Source organism: Myotis yumanensis, unplaced genomic scaffold (assembly GCF_028538775.1).
Source record: "Myotis yumanensis isolate MYYU_CA2020_CCGP unplaced genomic scaffold, mMyoYum1.0.hap1 SCAF_23, whole genome shotgun sequence".
In the NCBI taxonomy this organism is placed as follows: domain Eukaryota; kingdom Metazoa; phylum Chordata; class Mammalia; order Chiroptera; family Vespertilionidae; genus Myotis; species Myotis yumanensis.
This window is the reverse complement of record NW_027223774.1, coordinates 8,402,444-8,420,728: the sequence shown is the minus strand read 5'-3', so window position 1 is coordinate 8,420,728 and position 18,285 is coordinate 8,402,444. Positions and strand designations below refer to the sequence as shown.

Genomic DNA, 18,285 nt, shown 5'->3' with positions numbered 1-18,285 from the left:
CAGATGAAAAATGAGGAGAGAGGGAGCAGGTTTCCAGAAAGAATGGCGTTGGCACGTAGACAGGACACCAGAATCCCTCGAGGCCACAAGTGAGCACCAGAGTTTGGAGGAAGAGAGAACATTGGGAGTGGAAACTGGGGTAGGTGAGCTCCTATTCTCACCGTGTGCCTAGAAGAGGCCTACAGAGGAGATGAGGGAGGAGGGAGGAGTCCCCTGTGTCTCAGAGCCTGGCAAGATCAGCAGGTTCCTGGTACCCTGGGCTCCCTGGGCAATCACCACAGACCCTGCTGACTGAGGGTGTTCTCCAACCAGCTGTGATAGGCAGTTAGGCAGACATGAGTAGAAGGGGCTCCATGGAGCATTAACTCACCAGCTCAGAAACCTCCTCAAGACACTGACCATCACCATCACTCTCTCTCTGGTTGTCCATCCACAGAGCTATGGCTCTGCCTTCTGGCCACTTCCCTCCCCAGTTCCAGGAGGGCTGCCTCCATTCCAGAATTCACACCCAGAAAGAAACCTGCCTAACAGAGTCTAGGAGAACTCTTCTCCTGTCTCACTTTGGGAAGAGGAGAGCAGTTCCCTGAAGTAACCCAGGGGTCTTCCGTTCCCTCCTCATTGGCCAACATTGTATCACATGTTTATTTATAAACCAATCCCTACACAGCAGAAATGAACCTCCGTGCTTGGTGCAGTAAAGCTCATTTGTGGTCACAATGAGGAGAGCAGGTTGTCCAAACTAAATCAAGGTTCTGACAAATGGCAGAAGGAGTGCATGCTGGGTAGGCAACACCAATGTCTATAATGGGTCAACTTGTGGGACTGAGGTAGAATTGGATTAAAGATGTGAATTGTGATAACACACGGACTCACACTAAGGAACAAAACATATTTGGGGGTCAGAGTTAGAAGTGAGGGTCAATTCCACTGTTAGGAATCAGCCGCCTAGTAGTAATCTGACAATGGTTCCAGTGTTACTCCATGCAAATGCCAAAGTCCTACCTCGGTCCTCAATCCCGGTTTCTTCCAAATCCTGTGAGGCCTCTGAACCCATCCCCCACCCTTGTCCCTCTGATTCATTCAGCTCCAATAAAAAAGTCTTCCCTGTTAGAACATTCTAGGTCTCTCTCCTCTTCTCACCTGCCCGTCGCTCTGCCCAGGACTCACTGTTCCCAAGTAGCTACATGTATCCATCTACACCTCCTACAAGATTTTGTTCGAATGTGCTCTTCACCTGGGGTCTTTCCAACCACCTTTCCCAATATTATAACTGCAGGGGTTCCTGAGATCAATGGGAACCAATAATTCCCTATCTCTCCTCTGGTCTTATTTTTCTCCATAGCACTCACTGCAAAGTAAAAAACTACAACCTATAAATGTGAAGTTCTTATTTCCTTACTAAAGGTCTCCACCCACTGGAATGTGGGGCTTTGTGATGGAATTTCGCTGTTTTGAGGAAGCTGTTCCCTCAGAGGCCAGAACAGATTCTGGCTCAGAGTCAATGCTCAGTAGAGTCTTCAGGAATGAATACAATGAGCAAAGATGAAAATGCAAAGAAATTCATCCCACCATCATTGTAATGAAAGCGATTCAAAGGCACTTCAATGTGAAAGAGTGACATAAGTCAGAAGAAAGCTATAGTGTAGAATTAGGGTAGGAGTAATCATTCTAAGAGAAGCAATTGTCCAAGACTTTTTAAATTTATTTTTAATTTTTTTGTTGTTGTTGTGAATCCTCACCCAAGGATATTTTTTCATTGATTTTTAGGGAGAGTGGAAGAGAGAGGGAAAGACAGAAACATCGATGTGAGAGAGACACATCGATTGGTTGCCTCTTGCACGAGCCCCGATCAGTGCCCAGGCTGGAGAGGAGCCTGCAACCAAAGTACATGCCCTTAACTGGAATCACACCCAGGGCATTTGGTCTGCTGGCCAAAGTGCTATTCACTGAGCTGGCTAGGGCTCCTTAAGACTTTTTATAGAGTAAATATCATGTCCCATTAGATAATGTTCAGACTTTTTTGTTAGAAATTCATACGATGTATAGAAATCAAAGTATAGTAAGTGAAAAACAGTACATATTTAATAGGTGGAGTAAGAAAAGCCTTCTCTTTAGATTCATACCCCAATATTAGGGTTGGGTTCAGGCTCAAAGACACGTGTGGGATTCAGCCTGTCAAGTTCCCACAAGCTGCTCAGAGTCACGGTATCAGTTCTAGGCCACCCCTGGGAGGGCCTGAGGCCAAGAAAAGTGGCCACAGTGGAGGACCCAGGGCACAGTCCATCCTTGACTCCTGCTCCTGCCCCTCAACGCTAGTACCTGGTCACACCCTTCGTAGATGCCACCAGGGAGATGGGACGTGCTGGAGCCATGCCCCTGACCTGGCCTCAGGAATGAGGGTGGAGGTAGAGTGCGGGCATCATCTGGGTTTAGCTGCCTCCGGGTTCCAGATAAGAGCAAATGCAGGTAAGGTAACCCCAGAACTGGGTTCGCTGAACTCCAGGACCCTGAGAGTTCGAATGAGGCGGGTGTGCTATAAGAGGGCCACTCTGCACAGGGCTGGACACCATTGAATCCCAACCCAGACTGAAGACCAGACCAGACCAGACCAGACCAGAAACCCTGCAGGTGAGAGAAAATCCCACTAGGGATGGGGCAGGTGCATCTGGATGGACAGCTCACTCTTGCTCTTGAGGGCAGAGCAGTAGATGCCCAATATCTGGTTGTGAGAAGGAGGGGCTGGATGTTTGGAGTTTTGGATCTTTTACCTAAAAGGAACTTGGGACATAGAATTAAAATGGGGAGGGACAGAAACCCGATCATTAGGTGCATCAGCGTGGAAGGCTGTCTCTGGCCTGGACTTGTGGGTTTACAGGGAGAAGGTGGGTGGAGACTGGGGCTCCTGGGTCTGAGGGAGGAGGTGGGTGCAGACCGGGGTTCCTGGGTCTGAGTAGGGAGGTGGGGGCTCCTGGGTCTGAGGGAAGAGAAGGGACCTGGAGACCAGGAGTCCTGGTTCCTGAACTCTGTCTTTCCACCCCCAGCACAGAAGGCCCTTCCTCTGTGGCAGCCACAGAGGCTCAGAGAGGACAGATGGCAGTTCCCCGGCTCCCACTGGTGCTGCTCCTACTGCTGTCCTTCGCCCTGGGATCTGCTGGACAAGAAGGTGAAGACCAGCCTGGGCGACCTGACCTTGTCCTGGGCCTCACAGTCCCCCACCACCCCTCTCCAGGCCCCCTCTCTCCAAGGAGCCCCTGAGTCAGGACCCTCCCCTGCAGCAGCCTCGTCCCATGGAGACACGGCCCCTGGGCTGTGGCCCCTTTCTTCCCTCTCCCTCCTGACTCCTGGGCTCTGGGTGCCCTCCAGGCTGCTTCCCACCCTCAGTGTCTCTCTCATCAGACGCTGGGGCTGCCTCCAGACCAGCTGCTGCCCTGGGTTTCTGAGCAGGCTCCCTCCGTCTCTCTCCATCTCCGTCTACAGCTGTCTCTGCCCTGGGCTCCGTGTCTGCCTCTGCCCTTCTCCACGCCTCTCTCTCTGTCTCTCTCTCCATCACTGTCTCTGGGCATCCATCTACTGTGGCCTCAGCCTTCCCCTGAGGCCTGCTACCCTCACTTTTTCCAGGTCTCCATCCAGCCCAGGATACCGGGGAGAGGATCATTAATGGATTTGTATGTCCTAGAGGCTCCCATCCCTGGCAGGTGGCCCTGTATGACAAGAATGGGTTCCAATGTGCAGGCGTGCTGGTCAACCAGCAGTGGGTGCTCACCGTCGCCCACTGCTACCAGAGGTATGAAACAGGGGAGCCAGCGCCACTCCATGTCTCTCTCTGGGTCCTTCTCTCTCTCTCTCTCTCTCTCTCTCTCTCTCTGGGCTTCTGTCCTCCTAACTCAATCACAGTGTCTCCCTCTGAACGTTACTTTTTTTTTTAAGTGAGTATATTGTGCAAATGGGTAGTGATCTTCCGGTTAATGCCTGTGCCCAGAGGATCAGGGCCATACAGTCCTTCATCCACCACCGGTATAACAACCGCACCGATGATCATGACATCATGCTGGTGAAGCTGTGCAGCCCGGCCAGGCTCTCGCCCACTGTGAACACAATTGACCTACCATCCAGCTGCAAAGACCCTGGGACAAGCTGTACTGTCTCTGGCTGGGGCGTCACCACCAAGGATGGAGGTGAGGCTGCCTCTGAGTCCTCAATCACCACGGTCCCAGCTCCCTTCTTCCTCAGCCCCCAGACACAGGGGACAGACCCAAGGTTCCAGACACGACCCCCTCCTCAAACACCTCCAATCTCAGACCCAGGAAGCCAGACCCCCAGGCTCTGCACCATCAGATCAGGAAGCCTGACCTTTAGACATAAGTCCCCCCAGGAACCATCCCGCAGACCCAGGAGTTTAGAACCCCAGTCACCACCTTACACAGAGCCAAGTGTTTAGGCTCCCATCTGCTTCCACCCTCAGAACTGGGAGTCTTGGCCTTCAGGTGCCTTCTCCCTCAGATGAAAGGAGACCTGGTCCCCAGCGCCCCTCTACCCAGGAGGTGTCCCTCAATGCCAGCACCTGGTCCCTCCCTTGGTAGATGCCACTAAGGATGGTGGAGCTGGAAGGTACGGGGGTCCTACCCCCTGGCCTGGCCTCAGGAATGAGGGTGGAGTTAGAGTGCGGGCATCTGGCTTTAGCTGCCTCAGGGGTTCCAGATAAGAGCAAGTGCAGGAAAGGTAACCCCAGAGCTGGGTTCACCTGAACTCCAGGACCCTGAGAGTTGGAGTGGGGCGGGTGTGCTATAAGGCGGCCACTATGCACAGTAGGTTCAAACCCAGGAGTTCAGACACAGTTCCCTTCCCTTCCAAAGACCTGGAAGTCCAAGAAATAGGACGCTTTTCATAACCATTGTATTGGGTCACCCAATTCCGCCTCTTTCCGTGTCCAGGGTCCCCATTCTTTTATATCAGCACCCACAGGTCCACAGGACCCAGCCTCTGACTGCCCCTCCCCAACCCCCGCCCAACTTCTCCAACAGAAAAAGGTCTATCGGAGCTCATGTGCTCGAATGTCAACCTCATCTCCTACGAGCACTGCAAGGTGTTTTACCCGACCATGTTGAAAAAATACATGCTCTGTGCCGCTCCCCCCGACAGGCTCTCCTCCTGCTGCAGCGTGAGTCCCCTCCTCCCCTGCCCTGGGTTCAGCCTCTTCTCAGCCCAGTCCTGTCTCCCCTTCCATACAGCGGTCCCGGGGCCTGACCATGGTGCTGAGTCTTCCCTCACACCTTACCAGCCCCACTTTCCTGGCTCTCTCTACTCAGTTCTCTGCCGGGGTCAGGGTGGGAGCCCCCCCGGGGGAATGCGTGGCCTTGGGGGCGGGCACAAAGCTGAAGGATAGAAACTGGGGGGTGAGAACTGGGGCTGGGAGTATGGGAAGGGCAGTGAGGCACTGGCTACCAGCACAAGCTTTAAGGGCTCACCAAAAGCTCAGTGACCAGGAAATATCATATTCCAATGAAATATTTAAAAAATAATCCATGATGAGCAAAGCATCAGAATTTTCAACAAAAGAAGCAACAAGAATGGGCTGGATTTTCCATTTGCTTTGGGCTTCTATGTGGTTCTGAACTGCACTGTGGTTCAGTAATGACCCGGTCTTTATCTAAAACTGGAATACCAGCCGAAACCGGTTTGGCTCAGTGGATAGAGCGTCGGCCTGCGGACTGAAAGGTCCCAGGTTCAATTCCGGTCAAGGGCATGTACCTGGGTTGCGGGCACATCCCCAGTAGGGGGCGTGCGGGAGGCAGCTGATCGATGTTTCTCTCTCATCCATGTTTCTAACTCTCTATCCCTCTCCCTTCTTCTCTCTGTAAAAAATCAATACAATACATTTAAAAAATAAAAATAAAAAAAATAAAACTGGAATACCGTCCTAGCGGGTTTGGCTCAGTGGATTGAGCGTAGGCCTGCAGACTGAAGGGTCGCAGGTTTGATTCCAGTCAAGGGCACTTGCCCAGATAGCAGGCTTAATCCCCCAGGAAGGGGAGTGCAGTAGGCAGACAATCAATGGTTCTCTCTCATTGATGTTTCTGTCTCTCCCTCCCTCTCCCTTCCTTTCTGAAATAAAGAAAACATTTTTTAAAAGTTAAACTGGAATACCAGGTTCCTCATGGATTTTTTTCATACTAAATTTGATTTTTAAAATACGCCTTAAAATGTTCGTTGCAGTCACTGACATGTGCCTGAGGCTCAGGTCCTGCTTCTATGTCTGTGTATCTGGTTCTAATTCTGTAGAAAGAAGGAGCCCCTCCTCTTTGTTCCCCTTCCTCATCTCTGTAGCCTCCGCTCTGACTCTCAGAACCAGCTCCCCTCACCGCTCCTCACACCTCACTTCTTTTTATTTTTTAAACTTTTATTGATTGCAGAGAGGAGGGGAGAGGGAGAGAGAGATAGGAACAACAGTGATGAGAGAGAATCATAGATCTGCTGACTCCTGCACGCCGCCCACTGGGGGCTGAGCCTGCCCCCCAGGCATGTGCCCTTGACTGGAATTGAACCCAGGACCCTTCAGTCCACAAGCCGACGCTCTATCCACTGAGCTAAGCCAGCTAGGTCCTCACACCTCATTTCATTTCCTGATTCCCTCTGTTCTCTCTGTGTTGTGATCTCTCTCTCTCTCTCTCTCTCTCTCTTCTCCTCCTCCTCCTCCTCCTCCTCTCTCCCTCCCTCTCTCCCTGACCTCTGTCAATTTTTTTAATTTTTTTCCATCTCCGCCTCATTCCCTACCCCCAACCTTCTGCTTCTCTGTCTCCTTCATCTTTCCCTTTCTTCTTCTCTCCATCCTTCTCTCTCTCTCTCTTTCATCATTTGCCTCTTTGTACCCCCACTATCTTTGCTCACATCTGCACTCTCAGCTTTCAGGAGTGGTGAAATGGTATGTGTTAGGAAGATAGGTGATGGGACAGGGTTGAATGTCTCAAAAATGTGGGGTTCGCCCTGGTCCCCCACTGAGGCCTCATTCATAATTCTGCAATCTGTGCGGGGACACAGAGTCGCAAACTCGGGACAGTGCTGCACTTGGTTTAACGCACTCACTTTTCTTAAACTTCCTATATTTGAACCTGGTGGTCCGAACTTTATTTTGCACTAGAGCCTGTAAATTAGTGCATTGGTCCTGCCCCTGGTTTCTAGGACTACCCTGTCCCCCACCCCTGGGTAAGGCAATGTATGAGATTCTCTGGAGGTAATTCTTCCTCTCCCAGGGGCTTGACAAATAAATGGGGCTCCGACTCCTTGAAGTCCTGCCCTCTCCCTGTGATTGACTAGGGCTCAAGCCAATGTCTTCCAAAAACCTGGTTTGTCTTCTCCTTAATAGCATTCATTCCAGCTCCACCATTGGTCCGCAGAGACAATGAGTCTCTTCCCATTGGCCAGGTGGAAGGCTGTGTTCTGGCGGGATAAAGGCCTGATAAGCTGGTGTCTGTGGGACCTCATTGCTGGTTATTTTGAAATCAAAGCTAATCTGCTCTCTCCCCTCCAGGGTGACTCCGGGAGTCCGCTGATTTGCGAAGGTTCCCTGCAAGGCCTGGTGTCCACTGGCTTTTTCCCTTGTACCCCGCCCTTTGACCCAGTGATCTACACCCGCCTATGCATGTACCGCAAATGGGTGTATAAAACCATGAAAGCGAATTCCTAATCCCTCCATGCTTTCATCCTGGATCCCTATACCCTGAACAGGGACTTCCCAGAAATAAAGACTTCCCTGACGTGCAGCCGTATTTGACTTTATCATTTTCAAAATCACATGAAACCGTCAACAACATTCTAATAAAAATTTGCAAAAACCTATGAGCTAAACATAAAACACAAAAACGTCGGTGCTGGTGAAGATGCGGGCAGTCTCCCACCGTGTTAGCTAGCGGAAGTGAAGAACAATTTTTATGATACAAGGTTAACAAGGTGAGCGAGCCTACAAGGTTAGGCAAGGTGTGTCCGGAATCTCATTCATGGCTTTTGACCTAGGAATTCTGGTCAATCCGAAACATGGACAAGGTTTGAATTCATCACAACATTGTGGGGAGCCGGCATGGCCATGGCATACTCAGCCCCAGGGCGCCTTATGTGCCATGCCAGCTCAGCCTGTGTCAGTGACCCTGAGTGGGGGCGGTAAAAGGCTAAGAAAAGACAGACAAGAGAATGAAAGCTCGGTCTTGGTGGGACGCTGCCCTCTCGGGTGGAGAGAGATAGCTTCAGTGCCCACAAGCCGTGTCTTTATTTTATAGCAGATGTCAGGAGGCAATGTAAGGGCGTGGTCAAGATGCTTACAACATTCTCATATGTTTCAATCCCACTTCACTACATACACCTGATCTCTATCAAGCCTGCATCACTCAGGCACATGGGGCCACGTGTTCAGACCATAGGTTCAAGCTCACAACTACCGCAGTTGGCTCTAATTGTGCTGGGAGGGCCCTGCCCTCCAAGCTGGGACTGGCACGTGGCCATGAGAGGACTGTACCCTCTCCTCAGTCCAAGGCTTGAATCTGTGCAAACACTGTAGCTGCGTCCCACACAACATTAGCTGTCATAGCGAAACAGTGGAAATGCTGAACCTGTCCCAAATTATTCCATGGCTTATGTCAACAACAAAGGGATGTAGGTCAGGAGACTAATGACTCTGTTCAGGATAATAATTATGCAGAACTGTGAGTGTCACGTCAGAATGCATATGCTGTCTGTTGTTAAATGCAAAAAAAAAGAAACAAAAATCGTACATGTGTGCGATCATCACCGTGTAAAATGAAATCATCACAGAATAAGAGCATGTGCCAAACTGCCTGTGGACGGAGTCCTGGGTGCTTCCTTCCTTCCGTATCCCTTTCTGTGCCTGTGCACTTCTACACCCTGAGCAATAAGGTGGGGACCTCTGAGGAGCCAAGGTTGGGGCAAGGAGACTTTCACAGAGGGAGGTGGGAAAGGAAAATGAACTGATTTTCGAATCTCACCCGGCCTCCTGCTCCCACTGACACAGTGGCGTGTTCCTCTACATTTTCCAGCCCTCAGTTGGAGAGAGAGAGAGAGAGAGAGAGAGAGAGAGAGAGAGAGAGAAGAAGAAGAAGAAGAAGAAGAAGAAGAAGAAGAAGAAGAAGAAGAAGAAGAAGAAGGAGGAGGAGGAGGAGGAGGGGGAGGAGGAGGACAAGGAGAAGGTGAAGAAGGAGAAGGAGAAGGAGAAGGAGAAGGAGGAGAAGGAGGAGGAGGAGGATGAGGATGAATAGAGAACAGAAATGCCTAGTTCACACGTGTGCAAAGAGATGTGAAAATGGTACTGAGCATGTCACAGATGAAAAATGAGGAGAGAGGGAGCAGGTTTCCAGAAAGAATGGCGTTGGCACGTAGACAGGACACCAGAATCCATCGAGGCCACAAGTGAGCCCCCAGAGTTTGGAGGAAGAGAGAACATTGGGAGTGGAAACTGGGGTAGGTGGGCTCCTATTCTCACCGTGCGCCTAGAAGGGGCCTCCAGAGGAGATGAGAGAGGAGGGAGGAGTCCCCTGTGTCTCCGAGCCTGGCAAGATCAGCAGGTTCCTGGTACCCTGGGCTCCCTGGGCAATCACCACAGACCCTGCTGACTGAGGGTCTTCTCCAACCAGCTGTGATAGGCAGTTAGGCAGACATGAGTTGAAGGGGCTCCATGGAGCATTAACTCACCAGCTCAGCAACCTCCTCAAGACACTGACCATCACCATCACTCTCTCTCTGGTTGTCCATCCACAGAGCTATGGCTCTGCCTTCTGGCCACTTCCTTCCCCAGTTCCAGGAGGGCTGCCTCCATTCCAGAATTCACACCCAGAAAGAAACCTTCCTAACAGAGTCTAGGAGAACTCTTCTCCTGTCTCACTTTGGGAAGAGGAGAGTAGTTCCCTGAAGTAACCCAGGGGTCTTCCCCTCTTCATTGGCCAACATTGTTTCACATGTTTATTATAAGCCAATCCCTACACAGCAGAAATGAACCTCCATGCTTGGTGCAGTAAAGCTCATTTGTGGTCACAATGAGGAGAGCAGGTTGTCCAAACTACATCAAGGTTCTGACAAGTGGCAGAAGGAGTGCATGCTGGGTAGGCAACACCAATGTCTATGATGGGTCAACTTGTGGGACCCAGGTAGAATTGGATTAAAGATCTGAATTGAGATAACACACGGACTCACACTAAGGAACAAAACATATTTGGGGGTCAGAGTTAGAAGTGAGGGTCAATTCCACTGTTAGGAATCAGCCGTCTAGTAGTAATCTGACAATGGATCCTGTGTTACTCCATGCAAATGCCAAAGTCCTACCTCGGTCCTCAATCCCGGTTTCTTCCAAATCCTGTGAGGCCTCTGAACCCATCCCCCAGCCTTGGCCCTCTCATTCATTCAGCTCCAATAAAAAAGTCTTCCCTGTTAGAACATTCTAGGTCTCCCTCCTCTTCTCACCTGCCCGTCCCTCTGCCCAGGACTCACTGCTCCCAAGTAGCTACAGGAATCCATCTACCACCTCCTACAAGATTTTGTTTGAATGTCCTCTTCACCTGGGGTCTTTCCAACCAACTTTCCCAATATTATAACTGCAGGGGTTCCTGAGATCCAAGGGAACCAATAATTCCCTAGGCATCCTCTGGTCTTATTTTTCTCCATAGTACTCACTGCAAAGTAAAAAACAACAACCTATAAATGTGAATTTCTTATTTCCTTACTTAAGGTCTCCACCCACTGGAATGTGGGGCTTTGTGATGGAATTTCGCTGTTTTGAGGAATCTGTGCCCTCAGAGGCCAGAACAGATTCTGGCTCAGAGTCAATGCTCAGTAGAGTCTTCAGGAATGAATACAATGAGCAAAGATGAAAATGAAAAGAAATTCATCCCACCATCATTGTAATGAAAGCGATTCAAAGGCACTTCAATGTGAAAGAGTGACATAAGTCAGAAGAAAGCTATAGTGTAGAATTAGGGTAGGAGTAATCATTCTAAGAGAAGCAATTGTCCAAGACTTTTTAATTTATTTTTAATTTTTTTATTGTTGTTGTGAATCCTCACCCAAGGATATTTTTTCATTGATTTTTAGGGAGAGTGGAAGAGAGAGGGGAAGACAGAAACATCGATGTGAGAGAGACACATCGATTGGTTGCCTCTTGCACGAGCCCCGATCAGTGCCCATGCTGGAGAGGAGGCTGCAACCAAAGTACATGCCCTTAACTGGAATCACACCCAGGGCATTTGGTTTGCTGGCCAAAGCGCTATTCACTGAGCTGGCTAGGGCTCCTTAAGACTTTTTATAGAGTAAATAACATGTCCCATTAGATAATGTTCAGACTTTTTTGTTAGAAATTCATACGATGTATAGAAATCAAAGTATAGTAAGTGAAAAACAGTACATATTTAATAGGTGGAGTAAGGAAAGCCTTCTCTTTAGATTCATACCCCAATATTAGGGTTGGGTTCAGGCTCAAAGACACGTCTGGGATTCAGCCTGTCAAGTTCCCACAAACTGCTCAGAGTCACGGTACCAGTTCTAGGCCACCCCTGGGAGGGCCTGAGGGCAAGAAAAGTGGCCACAGTGGAGGACCCAGGGCACAGTCCATCCTTGACTCCTGCTCCTGCCCCTCAAGGCTAGTACCTGGTCACACCCTTCGTAGATGCCACCAGGGAGCTGGGACGTGCTGGAGCCAAGCCCCTGACCTGGCCTCAGGAATGAGGGTGGAGGTAGAATGCGGGCATATGGGTTTGGCTGCCTCCGGGTTCCAGATAAGAGCAAATGCAGGTAAGGTAACCCCAGAGCTGGGTTCACTGAACTCCAGGACCCTGAGAGTTGGAATGAGGCGGGTGTGCTATAAGAGGGCCACTCTGCACAGGGCTGGACACCATTGAATCCCAACCCAGACTGAAGACCAGACCAGACCAGACCAGACCCCCTGCAGGTGAGAGGAAATCCCATGTGGGGTGGGGCAGGTGCATCTGGAGGGACAGCTCACTCTTGCTCTTGAGGGCAGAGCAGTAGATGCCCAATATCTGGTTGTGAGAAGGAGGGGGTGGATGTTTGGAGTTTTGGATCTTTTACCTAAAAGGAACTTGGGACATAGAATTAAAACGGGGAGGGACAGAAACCCGATCACTAGGTGCATCAGCGTGGAAGGCTGTCTCTGGCCTGGACTTGTGGGTTTAGAGGGAGCAGGTGGGTGCAGACTGGGGCTCCTGGGTCTGAGGGAGGAGGTGGGTGCAGACCGGGGTTCCTGGGTCTGAGTAGGGAAGTGGCGGCTTCTGGGTCTGAGGGAAGAGAAGGGACCTGGAGACCAGGAGTCCTGGTTCCTGAACTCTCTGTCTTTCCACCCCCAGCACAGAAGGCCCTTCCTCTGTGGCAGCCACAGAGGCTCAGACAGGACAGATGGCAGTTCCCCGTCTCCCACTGGTGCTGCTCCTACTGCTGTCCTTCGCCCTGGGATCTGCTGGACAAGAAGGTGAGGACCAGCCTGGGCGACGTGACCTTGTCCTGGGCCTCACAGTCCCCCACCTCCCCTCTCCAAGCCCCCTCTCTCCAAGGAGCCCCTGAGTCAGGACCCTCCCCTACAGCAGCCTCCTCCCATGGAGACACGGCCCCTGGGCTGTGGCCCCTTTCTTCCTGCTCCCTCCTGACTCCTGGGCTGTGGGTGCCCTCTAGGCTGCTTCCCGCCCTCAGTGTCTCTCTCATCAGACGCTGGGGTTGCCTCCAGACCAGCTGCTGCCCTGGATTTCTGAGCAGCCTCCCTCCATCTCTCTCCATCTCCGTCTACAGCTGTCTCTGCCCTGGGCTCCGTGTCTGCCTCTGCCCTTCTCCACGCCTCTCTGTCTGTCTCGATCTCCATCACTGTCTCTTGGAATCCATCTACTGTGGCCTCAGCCTTCCCCTGAGGCCTGCTACCCACACTTTTTCCAGGTCTCCATCCAGCCCAGGATACCGGGGAGAGGATCATTAATGGAGTTGTATGTCCTAGAGGCTCCCATCCCTGGCAGGTGGCCCTGTATGACAAGAATGGGTTCCAATGTGCAGGCGTGCTGGTCAACCAGCAGTGGGTGCTCACCGTCGCCCACTGCTACCAGAGGTATGAAACAGGGGAGCCAGCGCCACTCCATGTCTCTCTCTGGGTCCTTCTCTCTCTCTCTCTCTGGGCTTCTGTCCTCCTAACTCAATCACAGTGTCTCCCTCTGAACGTTACTTTTTTTTTAAAGTGAGTATATTGTGCAAATGGGTAGTGATCTTCCGGTTGATGCCCGTGCCCAGAGGATCAGGGCCATACAGTCCTTCATCCACCACCGGTATAACAACCACACCGATGATCATGACATCATGCTGGTGAAGCTGTGCAGCCCGGCCAGGCTCTCGCCCACTGTGAACACAATTGACCTACCATCCAGCTGCAAAGACCCTGGGACAAGCTGTACTGTCTCTGGCTGGGGTGTCACCACCAAGGATGGAGGTGAGGCTGCCTCTGAGTCCCCAGTCACCACGGTCCCAGCTCCCTTCTTCCTCAGCCCCCAGACACAGGGGACAGACCCAAGGTTCCAGACACGACCCCCTCCTCAAACACCTCCATTCTCAGACCCAGGAAGCCAGACCCCCAGGCCCTGCAGCATCAGATCAGGAAGCCTGACCTTTAGACATAAGTCCCCCCAGGACCCATCCCGCAGACCCAGGAGTTTAGAACCCCAGTCACCACCTTACACAGAGCCAAGTGTTTAGGCTCCCATCTGCTTCCACCCTCAGAACTGGGAGTCTTGGCCTTCAGGTGCCTTCTCCCTCAGATGAAAGGAGACCTGGTCCCCAGTGCCCCTCTACCCAGGAGATGTCCCTCAATGCCAGCACCTCGTCCCTCCCTTGGTAGATGCCACTAAGGATGGTGGAGCTGGAACATACGGAGGTCCTACCCCCTGGCCTGGCCTCAGGAATGAGGGTGGAGTTAGAGTGCGGGCATCTGGCTTTAGCTGCCTCAGGGGTTCCAGATAAAAGCAAGTGCAGGAAAGGTAACCCCAGAGCTGGGTTCACCTGAACTCCAGGACCCTGAGAGTTGGAGTGGGGCGGGTGTGCTGTAAGGTGGCCACTATGCACAGTAGGTTCAAACCCAGGAGTTCAGACACAGTTCCCTTCCTTCCAAAGACCCGGAAGTCCAAGAAATAGGACGCTTTTCATAACCATTGTATTGGGTCACCCAATTCCTCCTCTTTCCGTGTCCAGGGTCCCCATTCTTTTATATCAGCACCCACAGGTCCACAGGACCCAGCCTCTGACTGCCCCTCCCCAACCCCCGCCCAACTTCTCCAACAGAAAAAGGTCTATCGGAGCTCATGTGCTCGAATGTCAACCTCATCTCCTACGAGCACTGCAAGGTGTTTTACCCGACCATGTTGAAAAAATACATGCTCTGTGCCGCTCCCCCCGACAGGCTCTCCTCCTGCTGCAGCGTGAGTCCCCTCCTCCCCTGCCCTGGGTTCAGCCTCTTCTCAGCCCAGTCCTGTCTCCCCTTCCATACAGCGGTCCCGGGGCCTGACCATGGTGCTGAGTCTTCCCTCACACCTTACCAGCCCCACTTTCCTGGCTCTCTCTACTCAATTCTCTGCCCGGGTCAGGGTGGGAGCCCCCGGGGGACTGCGTGGCCTTGGGGGCGGGCACAAAGCTGAAGGATAGAAACTGGGGGTGAGAAATGGGGCTGGGAGTATGGGAAGGGCAGTGAGGCACTGGCTACCAGCACAAGCTTTAAGGGCTCACCAAAAGCTCAGTGACCAGGAAATATCATATTCCAATGAAATATTTAAAAAATAATCCATGATGAGCAAAGCATCAGAATTTTCAACTAAAGAAGCAACCAGAATGGGCTGGATTTCCCATTTGCTTTGGACTTCTATGTGGTTCTGAACAGCACTGTGGTTCAGTAATGACCCGGTCTTTATCTAAAACTGGAATACCAGCCAAAACTGGTTTGGCTCAGTGGATAGAGTGGCGGCCTGCGGACTGAAAGGTCCCAGGTTCAATTCCGGTCAAGGGCATGTACCTGGGTTGCGGGCACATCCCCAGTAGGGGGCGTGCGGGAGGCAGCTGATCGATGTTTCTCTCTCATCCATGTTTCTAACTCTCTATCCCTCTCCCTTCTTCTCTCTGTAAAAAATCAATAAAATACATTTAAAAAAAAATAAAACTGGAATACCGTCCTAGCGGGTTTGGCTCAGTGGATTGAGCGTAGGCCTGCAGACTGAAGGGTAGCAGGTTTGATTCCAGTCAAGGGCACATGCCCAGGTAGCAGGCTTCATCCCCCAGGAAGGGGAGTGCAGTAGGCAGCCAATCAATGGTTCTCTCTCATTGATGTTTCTGTCTCTCCCTCCCTCTCCCTTCCTTTCTGAAATAAAGAAAACATTTTTTAAAAGTTAAACTGGAATACCAGGTTCCTCATGGATTTTTTTCATACTAAATTTGATTTTTAAAATACGCCTTAAAATGTTCGTTGCAGTCACTGACATGTGCCTGAGGCTCAGGTCCTGCTTCTATGTCTGTGTATCTGGTTCTAATTCTGAAGAAAGAAGGAGCCCCTCCTTTTTGTTCCCCCTTCCTCATCTCTGTAGCCTCCGCTCTGACTCTCAGAACCAGCTCCCCTCACCGCTCCTCACACCTCACTTCTTTTTATTTTTTAAACTTTTATTGATTGCAGAGAGGAGGGGAGAGGGAGAGAGAGATAGGAACAACAGTGATGAGAGAGAATCATAGATCTGCTGACTCCTGCACGCCGCCCACTGGGGGCTGAGCCTGCCCCCCAGGCATGTGCCCTTGACTGGAATTGAACCCAGGACCCTTCAGTCCACAAGCCAACGCTCTATCCACTGAGCTAAGCCAGCTAGGTCCTCACACCTCATTTCATTTCCTGATTCCCTCTGTTCTCTCTGTGTTGTGATCTCTCTCTCTCTCTCTCTCTCTCTCTCTCTCTTCTCCTCCTCCTCCTCCTCCTCCTCTCTCCCTCCCTCTCTCCCTGACCTCTGTCAATTTTTTTAATTTTTTTCCATCTCTGCCTCATTCCCTACCCCCAACCTTCTGCTTCTCTGTCTCCTTCATCTTTCCCTTTCTTCTTCTCTCCATCCTTCTCTCTCTCTCTCTTTCATCATTTGCCTCTTTGTACCCCCACTATCTTTGCTCACATCTGCACTCTCAGCTTTCAGGAGTGGTGAAATGGTATGTGTTAGGAAGATAGGTGATGGTACAGGGTTGAATGTCTCAAAAATGTGGGGTTCGCCCTGGTCCCCCACTGAGGCCTCATTCATAATTCTGCAATCTGTGCGGGGACACAGAGTCGCAAACTCAGGACAGTGCTGCACTTGGTTTAACGCACTCACTTTTCTTAAACTTCCTATATTTGAACCTGGTGGTCCGAACTTTATTTTGCACTAGAGCCTGTAAATTAGTGCATTGGTCCTGCCCCTGGTTTCTAGGACTACCCTGTCCCCCACCCCTGGGTAAGGCAATGTATGAGATTCTCTGGAGGTAATTCTTCCTCTCCCAGGGGCTTGACAAATAAATGGGGCTCCGACTCCTTGAAGTCCTGCCCTCTCCCTGTGATTGACTAGGGCTCAAGCCAATGTCTTCCAAAAACCTGGTTTGTCTTCTCCTTAATAGCATTCATTCCAGCTCCACCATTGGTCCGCAGAGACAATGAGTCTCTTCCCATTGGCCAGGTGGAAGGCTGTGTTCTGGCGGGATAAAGGCCTGATAAGCTGGTGTCTGTGGGACCTCATTGCTGGTTATTTTGAAATCAAAGCTAATCTGCTCTCTCCCCTCCAGGGTGACTCCGGGAGTCCGCTGATTTGCGAAGGTTCCCTGCAAGGCCTGGTGTCCACTGGCTTTTTCCCTTGTACCCCGCCCTTTGACCCAGTGATCTACACCCGCCTATGCATGTACCGCAAATGGGTGTATAAAACCATGAAAGCGAATTCCTAATCCCTCCATGCTTTCATCCTGGATCCCTATACCCTGAACAGGGACTTCCCAGAAATAAAGACTTCCCTGACGTGCAGCCGTATTTGACTTTATCATTTTCAAAATCACATGAAACCGTCAACAACATTCTAATAAAAATTTGCAAAAACCTATGAGCTAAACATAAAACACAAAAACGTCGGTGTTGGTGAAGATGCGGGGAGACCCCCACCGTGTTCTCCAGCCAAATGGAGGACAATTCTTATGACACAAGGTTAGGCAAGGTGAGTCCGGAATCTCATTCATGGCTTTTGACCTAGGAATTCTGATCAATCCGAAACATGGACAAGGTTTGAATTCATCACAACATTGTGGGGGAGCCGGCACGGCCATGGCATACTCAGCCCCAGGGCGCCTTATGTGCCATGCCAGCTCAGCCTGGGTCAGTGACCCTGAGTGGGGGCAGTGAAAGGCTTAGAAAAGACAGACAAGAGAATGAAAGCTGGGTCTCTGTAGGACTCTGCTCTCTAGGGTGGAGAGAGACAGCGTCAGTGCTCACAAGCCGTGTCTTTATTTTATAGCAGGTGCCAGGAGGCAATGTAAGGGCGTGGTCAAGATGTTTACAACATTCTCATGGGTTTCAATCCCACTTCACTACATGCACCTGAACTCTATCAAGCCCACATCACTCAGGCAGGTGGGGCCACGTGTTCAGACCATAGGTTCAAGCTTATAACTACAGCAGTTGGCTATAATTGCGCTGGGAGGGCTCTGCCATCCAAGCTGGGACTTGCACGTGGCCATGAGAGGACTGTGCCCTCTCCTCAGTCCAAGGCTTGAACCTGTGCAGACACTGTAGCTGCTCCCCACACAACACTATCTGTCATAGCAAAACAGTGGAAATGCGGAACCTGTCCCAAATTATTCCATGGCTAATCAGTGATGGGGAACCTTTTGAGCTCAGCGTGTCAGCATTTTGAAAAACACTAACTTAACTTAACTTTCGTGCCGTGTCACACATAGAAATTTTTTGATATTTGCAACCATAGTAAAACAAAAATTTATATTTTTATATGTATTTTATATATTTAAATGCCATTTAACAAAGAAAAATCAACCAAAAAAATGAGTTCGTGTGTCACCTCTGATAGGTTTGCCATCACTGGCTTATGTCAACAACAAACAGATGTGGGCCAGGAGACTAATGACTCTGTTCAGGATAATAATTATGCAGAACTGTGAGTGTCACATCAGAATGCGTATGCTGTCTGATGTTAAATGCAAAAAAAAGAAACAAAAATCGTACATGTCTGTGATCGTTACCGTGTGAAAAGAAAT

At 50.8% G+C, this 18,285-nt stretch overlaps 2 protein-coding genes across 2 annotated transcripts; both read left to right on the top strand.

Moving 5' to 3' along the window:
• Positions 1-3,075: 3,075 nt before the first annotated feature.
• On the top strand, positions 3,076-7,681 carry LOC138999956 (kallikrein-7-like). Its single transcript, XM_070402185.1, has 5 exons — positions 3,076-3,163; positions 3,631-3,784; positions 3,928-4,175; positions 5,022-5,158; positions 7,526-7,681. Exons 1-5 carry the CDS (start codon positions 3,091-3,093, stop codon positions 7,679-7,681), a joined length of 768 nt encoding a protein of 255 aa, XP_070258286.1. The 5' UTR covers positions 3,076-3,090.
• Positions 7,682-11,914: 4,233 nt separating this feature from the next.
• On the top strand, positions 11,915-16,968 carry LOC138999927 (kallikrein-7-like). Its single transcript, XM_070402144.1, has 6 exons — positions 11,915-11,938; positions 12,354-12,475; positions 12,943-13,096; positions 13,224-13,471; positions 14,317-14,453; positions 16,813-16,968. Exons 2-6 carry the CDS (start codon positions 12,403-12,405, stop codon positions 16,966-16,968), a joined length of 768 nt encoding a protein of 255 aa, XP_070258245.1. The 5' UTR covers positions 11,915-11,938; positions 12,354-12,402.
• Positions 16,969-18,285: the final 1,317 nt, after the last annotated feature.